The 12,940-nt window shown below is 40.2% G+C and overlaps 1 protein-coding gene across 2 annotated transcripts in view; it reads left to right on the top strand.

The window, feature by feature from the left end:
- The window catches only part of RERG (RAS like estrogen regulated growth inhibitor), a 121,810-nt gene that overhangs the window by 98,967 nt on the left and 9,903 nt on the right, over positions 1-12,940 (top strand). For both annotated transcript variants that reach the window (XR_010910060.1, XM_060776647.2), the window contains exon 3: positions 8,045-8,101. Coding sequence is in view for 1 of the 2 variants with exons in the window: in XM_060776647.2 (XP_060632630.2) it covers positions 8,045-8,101 (57 nt within the window). In the remaining variant the exon portion in view is untranslated. The remainder of the gene's footprint in view (positions 1-8,044; positions 8,102-12,940) is intronic.

The raw sequence follows: 12,940 nt of genomic DNA, 5'->3' as shown, positions 1-12,940 counted from the left end.
TACCAAATCACAATCAACACCATATAACTAAGCATAAAATCAATAAGATAAGATAAAAGGGCCTTTAAAATATGAAATATAAAAATTAAAATTCCTAATAAAAACATTAAAATCACATAATCCATGTACGTAGACTGGGCCATTCCAAATGTCGATTGAACATATTCCATATTTGCCTCTTTACTAGTCAAAAGCTTGGTTCCATAACCATGTCTTTGTTCTCTTTCTGTGGGGATGGTGCTGATCCAATTTCACTAGGGAGCCAAGGAACCACCACGGAGAAGGCCCTGTCTTTCTTCCCCACCAACCGCACTTGCAAAGCAGGTGGGACCGAGAGCAGGGCCTCCCCAGGAGATCTTAACTGATGACAAGAAGTAGAGCCTATAGTATATTGATACCACTCAACCCAAAAACTCCTAATGATCTTTCCCAGTGATTGCATATAGATATTGAAGCGCATGAGAGGCAAGATAGGGCTCAGTGGTGCGCCATAGCACAGTGGCCATTGGGCTAAACAAGGGTGCTCTATACTACTTTGTAACCAGCCTTGTAGATTGGATACAAAGCCCTGTGATGTGGCATCTTCTACTATGCTTTGGAGGAGCAAAGAAAGATATACATTTTTGTCCAATTAAAGGAGTGCCATGATTATATCTCAAATCAGGTATGGTTCATATCCCTTTGAGCAACCAAAGCAGTGAGATCTTCAGCAGTGAATGGGAAAACTTGTGCCTGTAGAGCTTTTGTCTTTTTAAAGATCTTTAAACACTGGAAACTATGTTGCATTTGGAATATCACTCCAGCTACCAAGTGGGAAGTTTTGTGTTTCTACCCATCAAGATGTTTAGATTCTGGATTTTTTAATTTTATTTCCTTGGCTGTGATTTAATGGAGCTGCATGTCTTCGTGTGACAATAAAAATGTTTACTGTTCTGAAGGGTATTTTATCGACTGCATATTTTCAGATGCTAGGTGATAAACAATAAGAGCAGAACAGCTGTCTTCATTATAAACATGAATAAACATACACAAAAGACGGAGAAATCAGGCAAAATGCGGGTTGTCTTGCAGGGAACATTTAACAAATGAGGGTTATACAATGTACTGATGAGTATTTATTCATGTCAGTCATTGAAATACAGAACTATACACATACCCAAACACACACACACACATCTACAGTTCTTTCTTATCTGTTCTGTTCTAACCATCCATTTCTCTTATTTCATTGCTGAGCAATATAGGAGATGTGCAATGGGTTAAACCCTTGTGCCAGCTGAACTGGTTCAAATCCATTTCAGGGGAGCAGGGTGAGCTCCCACCTGTCAGCTCCTTCTTTCCATACAGAGACATGAGAGAATCATCCCACAAGTTGGTAAAGCATCTGGACATCCCCTGGGCACCAACCTTGCAGACAGCCAATTCTCTTACACCAGAAGTGACTTGCAGTTCCTCAAGTCATTCCTGACACAGAAAAAAAAACCTGAGCAATATGGTCATGGTCCATGATGGCCATATTAACTACTGGATTATGGGAGTTATATTCTAAAATGTAATCTTTCTAAGACCTGATTTGTAAGGCATCAATTGTATTAGGTGAAAATTGACAGCAGGTTGGAGAGAGCCGCTTTATATAATCACAGGTATAGGATAGAGTCTGGAGCTGTAGAGTCATTACAGGAAATGTGTTTTCCCTACAATACATCTATTTGAACTCCCACACTGTGAATTATTCTGAGTTGCATGATTCAGTAGTCGGATTTGTGAATCAAAGCTCATATTTATCACCAAAAACAGTCATAAAGCAAAGCATGCTACATGTAAGATACTTAAGTAAAGAAAAACATGTGCTATTTTAAAGAGATGAATGTAATCATTTGAGGAAGCAAGCAGACTCAGTTTATTATCTCGTTTGATGGTTTTAGCTACGCCCCCCCCCCCCTGAATGTATGACTTGTGAACCCATCAGGAAAACCCAGAATAAACACAAAAATGTAAAGAGATTATTTTTTTTTTCCTGTATATTAATCATGTAGCCAAAATTTGTCATGGGGGGAAAAATCTCCTTAATACAAAATAATAGGTAGTTTCATCCTCAAAATCTGTAACACGGCTAAAATCCTGTTGACTAATCCCAATGAGAGTAGATCTGTTTGTTCAGTAATTGAGTTACTATACACATAAGTAGAGGGGCCATGGTGGCGCAGCAAGTTAAACCGCTAAGCTGCAGAACTTGCTGACCGGAAGGTCAGGAGGTGAGCTCCTGCTGTTAGTCCCAGCTTCTGCCAACCTAGAAGTTCAAAAATATGCAAATGTGAGTAGATCAATAGGTAACACTTTGGCAAGAAGGTAATGGCGCTCCATGGAGTCATGCTGGCCACATGACCTAGGAGGTGTCTACGAACAACACCGGGTCTTCGGCTTAGAAATTGAGATAAGCACCACTCCCTATAGTCAGACTCAACTAAAATTAATGTCAAGGGAAAACCTTTACTCACACATAGGGAAATCTAATTGATTCAATGGCTTTACTCTAGACAGGATTAATTATAAGTTTAGGGCGTTGTTTTCCTGACATAGAATCATACAGTTGAAAGAGACCTTGTGGGCCATCCAATCCAACCCCCTGCCAAGAAGCAGGAAAATCTCATTCAAAGCACCCTCAACAGATGGCCACACAGTCTCTGTTTAAAAGCTTCCAAAGAAGGAGCCTCCACCACACTCTGGGGCAGAGAGTTCCACTGCTGAACAGCTCTTCCTCATGTTCAGGTAGAATCTCCTTTCCGTTAGTTTGAAACCATTGTTCCACGTCCTAGTCTCCAGGGCAGCACAAAACAAGCTTGTTCCCTCCTCCCTATGACTTCTCCTTACATATTTATACATGGCCCCCATCATGTCTCCTTTCAGCCTTCTCTTCTTCAGGCTAAACATGCCCAATTTTTAAGCTACTCCTCATAGGGCTTGTTCTCCAGACCCTTGATCATTTTAGTTGCCCTCCTCTGGACACATTCCAGCTTGTTAACATCTCCCTTCAATTGTGGTGCCCAGAATTAGACACAGTATTCCAGGTGTGGTCTGACCAAGGCAGAATAGAGGGGTAACATGACTTCCCTAGATCTAGACACTAGACTCCTATTGATGCAGGCCAAAATTATATTGGCTTTTTTTGCTACCATGTGGCATTGTTGGCTCATGTTTAACTTGTCCACGAGGACTCCAAGATCTTTTTCTCATGTCCTGCTGATGAGCCAGGTGTCCCCCATTCTGTATTGTTACATTTCATTTTTTCTGCCTAAGTGGAGTATCTTGCATTTGTCCCTGTTGAACTTCATTTTGATAGTTTTGGACCATATGTCTAATCTGTTCAGATCATTTTGAATTCTGCTCCTGTGTTCTGGAGTATTGGTTATCCCTCCCAATTTGGTGTCATCTGCAAAGATGTGACATGAACATGGGACTGAAATAGACATATCAGTTTAAATGGTCTGAACCATGTAGTTTGACATGGGCCTTTATCTGTTTAAATATTGTATTGTAGAAACACTGAGTAGAAACATGACATTTCAAAAATTGTTTGATGAATTTTTCCAAAAAGCCACATCTCCAGTGTGTATTTATTTAACTTCTATCTAGATTTCTAAAAGTATTTGAGGAAATGACCTAAAAATGCAACAGGAAGCAGCTGGCCTTCAAAATGCTTTTAGACACATGTTCCATAGACACTATTAAGACAGAGGAGAAGCAAGAAATACATTTGCCAAGTGTCCCATTTGAAGACCACAGAAGTAAAAAGGTCATGATATGACAATTGTAACTCAGTCTTAATCTCAGACTTGTTATTTCATAAGCTTTATCTCCATGTAGATCAAGTGCTACAGAAACCACAGAATGCTTTCAAGGGTGTTTGAAAATAGAATGTAAATGTTAAGAGTGTTTACCTGAACCTCTCCAGATTTTCAATTCATTCATAAAGCAGATGTTCTCCCAGGATTTAACAGGTCAGCCTGTTGACGGATGGTCAGTTTATCCAGCAAGAAAAAGAACATACTTAGTAAGTTCTTTGGTTTTGTCTTTAATTCTAGCCAAAACCAGAAATGATGGATGTGCATTAAAGGAGAGGAAATCGACAAGCACACACACATTCACACACACACCAATGGAAACTGTTCAAAATCTAGTCAAAATTCAAGTCAACCTTCCTTTGGTAAAATCTTGCATACATCCTGTTTTGGACTGATGGGATCAGGTGGCAGGACAAAGTTAATTTGAAGGGAATTGTAGCATTGGAAGAGACCTCATGGACCATCCAGTCCAGCCCCCTGCCAAATTTTAGATACATCAAATCATGTTGATGTATCCAAAATTTGGCACATCTTCATTCTCTACATTTTGGAGTACGAAGTGTCTTTTATTTGTGAACTGGAAGCGATAGCCTGGGTCCTATAGGTTGGCCCCAAGTATACTGAACCTATTAAACCAATCATTGAGCATCCACTCTAATCAGGAATACAAATAGCATTCAAGCCAGAATATGCTTCTTTGCCTCATTCATCTTCTCTGTTAGGAAGTGTCTTCCATTGCCAAATACCAACATGACAAGCATCTTAGGAGACATATTCCAAAAGCAGGCAGTGTATGGGTCAGGATCAAAAGAGTGCCAAGTTGGCCATTTTCCCAAAGTACAATTCTATTCAAACTCAATGGTATTGCTGCTTAACATATATATTAAGCTACCGGCAAGAGTTTGAAGGTTAGGTGCTATAAGTATGCTGATGATGCTCAGCTCTACTTTTCCTTGTCATTAGAATCAGCTGAGGCTGTGCAAGTACTGAATCAGTGCCCAAATGCAGTAATGGGATAGTCAAGAGCCAATAAATTGAAGCTGAATCTCAATAAAATGTAGACTGGCAGGTTTGGTGGTCTGGGAACTGTAAGAGTCTTCCTTAGATGGAGTTGGACTCCTCCTGAAGACATAGATGCATAACTATGTCACTGTGCATGAATGTATGCCATGCCTGTGGGCCACGTCATGTGGCCAACTGGCCTTCCAGTTATAGCCTTATCTGAAAATGGTAATTCAGTATCCGATACAGAATGTTGGCCAATGTTTCCTATGGCGCAGCTAATTAGTAGCCAACTGCATTAAAGCACTACTGACCGAGAGGTCATGAGTTCGAAACCAGCCCGAGTCAAAGTAAGCTCCCAACTATTGATAGTCTAGCTTGCTGTCAACCTATGCAGCCTGAAAAACAATTGCATCTGTCAAGTAGGAAATTTAGGTACCACTTCATGCAGGGAGGCTAATTTAACTAATTTACGACACCATAAAACCTCCAGCAGAGTGGGTAAGAATGAGGAAGTCATCAAGGACTTGGTGTCACAAGTGGATGGTGAAACAGCAGCTCCTTCTGTGGCCAAAATCGAACATTCCCTCATTAAGCCGGAAAAGCTGGAATGCTACATTATGTCTGTTTATATATGTTGTATTTCTAAATGGCATTGAATGTTTGCCATTTATATGTGCATTGTAATCTGCCCAGAGTCCCCTGTGGGGTGAGAAGGGCAGAATAGAAATACTATAAATACATAAATAAATTATACAAGACTGGCAGACCTTTGAGATCTTTGGGGAAGGGCTTTCCCTCATTAGTGTCACAGACACATTTGGTGAGAACACAGGACTTTGTGGTGACTTCTATCAGGTTATGGAAATCCTGCTTATGGGAGGCACAGTCGGCCTTCTCTCTGGTCTCTTTCCACCGGCAGGCAAAACCTGTTTGCATCAGACATGCCCTTGGATGTTCACTACTTGTAATAAACATGTCTTTGAGTGGGAGGTGTTGAGTTATATCTTCTTTAATATGGTGTAAACGTCTTTTAAACTGCTGAAAAGTGCTGTAATTCTTTATTAATAGGGCTTTAGCTATACTTTGTTTAGTTTCCAAGCCACTTTAGATCCTATACTAGGAGCAGGAAAAGATATTTAAATGAGTGAATGGGGGGAAAAGAAATCAATGTGAAACAAAATGAACCATAGGATTTAGGGCATCAAGAGTAAATCATAGCTGGATAATTAGCGTCTGCCCTTCACATGGAATAAAAGAGACCCAAAGCAGGAATGAATTCCATCAAGACAGACAAAGTTATAGTTTGCATCGCCTGCTCTGCAGGTCCACAGGCAAGAGGTCTGGATTTTTAATTGAAATGTCTGAATATGGAATGAGACATGATTCAGGCAAGGACGCTGCCCAAGAAATGTACTGCTTTAAATTGCAATTACCACAGGCCCATGCTGGTGCCATACAACTGTCAGAATTAATCAGTAAGCACTTCCCGTACCGTGAGCACCTTATGCGCTACACTAGTAAACAATTGAGAAATCACTCTTGATGGCCAAGGCCTCTGAGTCTCGAAATTGTGACAGGAACCTGGTGAATTGGCTGTCAAGGTCTGTTGCAAAGAACAAGTGCATGTGAGATTGACGTTGAACCTGGGTCAGGTATCTTTCTGTTGTTAATGTAGCCAAACAGATGCTGCTCTTACAGCAACCTTTCTCCATTTTCATGTTAAAGTTGATGGTGGTGGTAGCACTTATCCCAGCAGTGGCCCATTTTACACAGATCTTGAAAGTCAAGAGTGGGCAACTGCAGGAGGTTTTAGAGGCTTTATTATCTCCTACCAAGAGACATTTTCTCTCAAACTTTCTCTAAGGGGCTTGGTGCATTTTTACCATTGGAGTGACATGTTTGGGAGATGGGGTTTCTTAGCAACATAGGTCACATTCTGTCCACTTCTTGTTTTTAAAAAAGGCTTTCCCAGAACCTAAAATATCCTGAAGACATGGCAGGAGACATGCCAAAAATGACCCATTTATCTCCTAGAGCAGTGGTTCTCAACCTGTGGGTCCCCAGGTGTTTTGGCCTACAACTCCTGGAAATCACAGCCAGTTTACCAGCTGTTAGGATTTCTGGGACTTGATGTCCAAAACATCTGGGGAGCCACAGGTTGAGAACCACTGTCTTAGAGGGCATGTGAGGGCCAAAGGGTTTTTTTTAAATATACTTTTGAATGTTTTTTTTATCCTGATAGACCACATTTTGTCCAGCCATATTGTAAGCTTTGTTGTGGTCCTTTAGAATAGGTACCTTTATTTTACACTCTGCAGCAGATGTAAGCAGAAGGTAAGCTGTGATTTTGTCAATGACCTTTGAATCTGTTGAAGACCAAAACGTCTGGAGAAGGTCTCTAGTTTAGTAAAAGACACTTGAAAAGTGACAGAACCACAATAACGTCTTCTGCGTTGTGTCCAACAGATATTTCTCTTTCCAAAGTAGAGCTTGTGAACAGTATTTTTGCAGCATATATCTCCCAGAATCTCCCAGCAATTTTGGCCAGTGGCCAGGGTAACTGTGTGATTTTGAGAGTTGTGCTCCAAAAAAGTAATTTTTACAAGCTCTGACTAAGCCAGAGCTCACAAGAGATCGTAATGAGGAGAAATTGGGGAGAACACATGTTTTGCCTTGAGCTCCTTCAAAGAACAATGTGATCTAAATGCAGCAATGTTATAAAATATTGTGAGATTATAGAGTTGGAGTGTTTACAACCATTTGCCTTTCTCGGTAATATTTTGAATGTGGGTTTCCTAATTTAAAAATTCTAGATACTGTGTGCTTTACATTTTGCTTTTGATTTGTTTGGGGTTTTTTTTTGGGGGGGGGTTGTTTCATACAATAGAGAGAGGCATGGTATTATAGATATGCCTTTCAAGAACTGTGCCCAAATTTCTAGTTGTCAGCACAGAAAATTCATTAGATCTTAGAGTTGCCAGGTGTCCATTATTATAAGGCATGACCTTTTTCTGAAGTTTAGGAAGCCTATTTATTGGTGGGATTATGGTTGTTGCAGTTTAGCAACATCCAGGTCACCATTGGTTCTAACCTGAAATACTGTGTAACTAGAGAAAGTGCCAAAATACTTTTCTAAATAAAATTAGGCATTATGTTCGCTCCTTTGACCTGATTATTTTTCTCTTTGTTTTCCATAGCTCTTGTTGTGCGTTTCCTGACCAAACGGTTCATATGGGAATATGACCCTACACTTGGTGAGTTATTTTCTGTTGCCTCTAATAATGGAATAGAATCATAGAGTTGGAAGAGACCTCATTGGCCATCCAGTCCAACCCCTTGCCAAGAAGCAGGATAATTGCATTCAAAGCTGCCCTGACAGATAGCCATCCACCCTCTGTTTAAAAACCTCCAAAGAAGGAGTCTCCACCATACTCTGGGGCAAAGATTTCCACTGCTGAACAGCTCCCACAGTTAGGAAGTTCTTCTGAACACTTTAGGCTATGCTAGCAAGAAAGTATATAGTGCTAAACTGGGCTATTAGTAGTAAGAATGAGTCACCCAATAATACTGTACACACTTTGCATGAAGAAGGTCCTAATTTTTCTCTATACTTATGAGCAACACAGGTATTGCCACCTTACATTGCAATGTCCATTACCCTTCAACAGCGGCTGCCCTAGACAGAACTGATGGGGGGTGCTGTGCAGCAACATCCAGAGGACCATAAGCTGAAAAAAATGCCTTTTAAGGCCTGCAATCTCCCAGGCCCGAATGCAAGTTGGTTGATTCTGAGAGTTGTGCTTCAAAAACTTCAGGTCTGGCAGTTATCATCCAAAAGGTCCTGTTGGACTTGTTGTTGTTGTTTCTTCATTCAGTTGCTTCCAACTCTTTGTGACCTCATGGACCAGCCCATTCCAGAGCTCCCTGCTGGCTGTGGCCAGCCCCAGTTCCCTCAAAGTCAAACCAGTCACTTCAAGGATACCATCCATCCATCTTGCCCTTGGTCGGCCCCTCTTCCTGTTTCCTTCCATTTCCCCCATCTGTTGGACTTATGGTAGTCCAAAAAGATTATCACATGGTGACTTCCATACCTTAAAAGAGCCTCCATAGTTCTGCAGTCTAGCTCCAAATTGATCTAACACTTTGGATAGTTCCCTTCAAAGTTTGTACAAAAACCTGGTCTGAATTCACTATTCCCACTGGGGTATTTTTGATCAGAGCTCAAAAAAAAATTTTTTTTTTCAGGCTGTGGCCAAAAGTAGCCAATGCATAGGGTAGGAGATAACATGGAAAAAAACGTAGAACAGAGGTCCTCATGATCCACACACCCAACATTTCCAGAGAACCCCCAAGATCAGAGTTGCCATCTTCCTATGGAATAGGGAATTTGGGGAGACATTTTCTTCATCAGATTTTTGTGTTGACATCTGTGTTTATATTTATTTATTTAAAGTATTTATATATCACTTTTCCCATCCCTTGGGGGTCTCAAAGAGGTTTACAAAAAATAATGGCAAAATCCAGTGTCTTACATACATAAACAAAATCATAAATCAAACCACATATGACTGCATTTATAATGTGGTGAATGTTGAAGAACTTGGCTTTTGTTGACACAGAATTTGAGTTGGCTATGCCAACATCTTTTTAAAAATGTACATAATATTCCCACCCAAGGGTCACCACACTTGTGATGCCTTTCCTTCAATGTAATGAACGAATGTAATGTATTTTGGCAGATGAGCCAAACCAATGCTGTTAAAGAACTCTTGCCTGCCAATACACTAGCCAATATAACCTTGATCCGACTCAACCTCCAGCAAGGCAATTAGAGCTGAATTTGAAGTATCAATTCATCAGGCATTCTTTGTGAGAACTCCTGGCTCTTCGTGATGATTCAGATTCTCCAAACTCCTCTGAAAACCAAAGGATTTGGCTCTGTGGCCGTGGTCTGCCTCAAAATAAATAGTGCTTCAGAGCATCAAGCAAAGTCAGAATTTGTTTCATGCTTTTTCTGGCAGTTTCTTTTGATTCTGTCATGCCGTTCTGAAGTCACATATTCTTTAAAGCAAGTACAATTTAAAGAACATGCAGATGACTGCCAAATTTACTAAAAATAAGCCAACATTAACGCAAGGAAAAATCTTTCTTGGAAACAAAGCTATTCATTTTATAGTTTTTTTTCTACCACTTATAACCTTTGCTTTTTAAATGTTTCTCTTGTGCCCGTGGCTTTTTTTTTTTTACACAGCAGTGATACAATATTATTGTAAACAACAAGATCCATAGAATACACATTACTTGAGGTTTTCACAAATGTGTTTGGGTTCTCAGTGGCACTGATAAAATTGGACATTTTATTTCTTTCTAAAATCATTGGAGTTAAAAGGCAGCTTTAAAAAACATAGCTGGGCTATGTGTAACTTATGGACCAACTTAGAATAATTTCCTCAAAAAAGCAAAAAAAATATATTTTGTGTTGAACCCAAAGCTTGGCAAAGGTAATGCTGGCTGGGGATTCTGGGAGTTGTAGCCCAAAGGTAATATTTTCAACCACTGGTATCAAGGAAGGTGTATTAAGCTGTCTCAGATCATTGATCCATCTAATGCAGCGATCCTTTACTATCTCCCAAAATTTCCTGCAGTGATTGTTTCCTTGCCTTTCTTCAGATGTTAGATTGAACCTGGGATCTTGTGAATGCAGAGTTTGTGCTTTTACAAGATTAGCTACTGAAACCCATTCTATTAGTGTCTGTGGAGTTCAACTCAAAGCACGTTGTTAATACATATCGCAAGGTTCTGACACAATTAGTCAGACAATCTCTAATTAATCCTCTGCTGTCCTGCTTTCTCAGCTTCATTTAAAATATCCCACTTTCTCTCTCCTCCTCCACTTTCCCCATTTGTGCTCTTCTTACTTCAGTTGCTGTAAACTAAGTTGAAAATGCTGAAGTAGAGCTGGGAGAGGAGAGGAGAAGAGGAGCAGAGTCATATTTTCCATTTTCACCACAATCCAGTGTTGTTTGACCTTACGCATCTAGGTTTTCATGTGTGAAAAACTGGAAGGTATGCAATCCAATTCTATTCCATGAAGAAGGTGCTTTATGTGGCATGCTCTTCATGATCCATGAAGGATCATAAAGAAGTGTATAAAGAATATAGATCCTGACACGGAGTTATTATATGTAGATGAGGTAACGTGTGAACTCTGGTAGCTTTGCTGCCACCACCTAAAATAACTTAGGATATTAAAGATGATTCACTGAGGTAAACTTCTTCCTGCCACCCAGCTCTCCCTTAGCTCCCAGAGATGACTGTGATGTTATTATGTTAAAGCAACTAGAATTATTCCCACAGGAATTAATTATTACTGAGGCTTCTTTAAAAGTTGAAATATTTATTGATAAGATCAAACAAACAACTGACTTCTTCGATGAAGCACAAAAGCTTAAATGGTTACTAAAGTACAGTATTGTTGATGGTTTCTTTAAACAGGTTTCTTGACTTAATCACTACCAAAACTCCTCACTCTACAGTAACACAGTAGCAGTGAGTTCCCCAGGCTAACCTACTCAGGCTGTCTTCAGAGCAATTAGCCCACTCTAAGCAGAGTTCTCTATATAGCTAATCTACTCTATCCAGAGAGCAAACCACTTGTGTAAACCCACACAAGCACCCAGGCAACTACTTGACCGTCCTGGCCAATAATGCAGCCTTGCCTGTCACAAACACTCTCTGTCAGAAAAATCCTAAGCTCAAAAATACCTCTCCTCTCTTATGTTTCCAAATTCAATCTCCTTGCTCTCTGTGAAGCTGACACTTTTCCCTCTCAGGATTTAGCTCCTCCCATCTGTCCTAACCAGTCCTAAGAGATCTCCAGCTCCTCCCCTCTTCTCACTTTACACTCCCAAGATGTCTGCTTCCTTTGCTTACACTCCCAAAATGGAGGCCTACCTCACTGATATCTCAGGCTTTTCTTTAGACCTATTAGGTAAGAATCATTACAAAGTGCATGCCACATAAAGCACCTTAGATTACATAGCTGTAGTAGTAAATCTCACTTACAAAATCAGTTTGCAAGAAGATCATCAACAGGAACAGCTTTATTTAAAAAATCAGGCGAATTCATGGAAGACAAAGGTAGTGGTTGTCACTAGTCACAGTGAATGGATACAAGTTTTCTCCAGAATCAGACACAACATGTCTCTTTTTTCCTTTGCTGGGAAATTTAAGCATATAGGACTTAAATGCTTGAAGGCAAGAATTGATCATTTTGCAATGTTTTCCTTGCTATCATAAAGCAATCAGAAACTGCACATTTTCACATAGAGATCAAAATTCTGTTGTCTTCAAGAAACCGCACAAAAGTGATCCTTCCAAATGAATGCAGGATAAGTCCTAAACTGTGAAGATACTTACCAATCTAGAAAACCCCCATCAGGATATTCCGATACATGAAAAATCTGTATTCTACCATTTTTTATATATCTTGCATATTCATTCTATCCCTACTTTGGATCATATAACAAACTTATGTTTCATTGTATATTACTGTGTGTTGTACCTTCTATAAGTTGTTGGGACAACAATTGGGCTTCCAATCGAGGCAGAAGGAGAATGACACTTCTACCCCACTTGCACTGCTGAATCAAGTATTATAAGAACATGGGACAGGGGCTCTGCTTCTGACATTGCAACCTCATTTGCTGGCGGGATGTGGCTGGAAATGTCACCCCTTGTGCCCTGGTTGCCCAGCTGTACAGATCTCTGTTGCTTGCTGCATCTGCGAGCTTTTCGGGTAGTTTTTTTTTTTGCGGGGGGGGGGGGGTGGGGGGGGGCAGGATTATTATCAACCATGCTAACAGTGCCACTGTTGTGAATATGTATTATAATGAATACAAAGCTATTAAAGAACTGCAACTCAAGGGTACAAATGTACGATATGAAATGACAGACGTAATAAGTAAACACAATGCTAGACATTTGACAATCCAATTGCTTTGGACCTTCTCCCACAGTTGCTATTCTGATGACATGAATCTGGCTCTCTCTTATATCACATTCTTTTCCCCCAGCTGGTTCAAAAAAGCCAA

This window comes from Anolis sagrei, chromosome 5 (assembly GCF_037176765.1).
Source record: "Anolis sagrei isolate rAnoSag1 chromosome 5, rAnoSag1.mat, whole genome shotgun sequence".
Taxonomy (NCBI): Eukaryota; Metazoa; Chordata; class Lepidosauria; order Squamata; family Dactyloidae; genus Anolis; species Anolis sagrei.
Note: the sequence above shows the minus strand (reverse complement) of the source record. Positions and strands in the feature narration are given on the sequence as shown.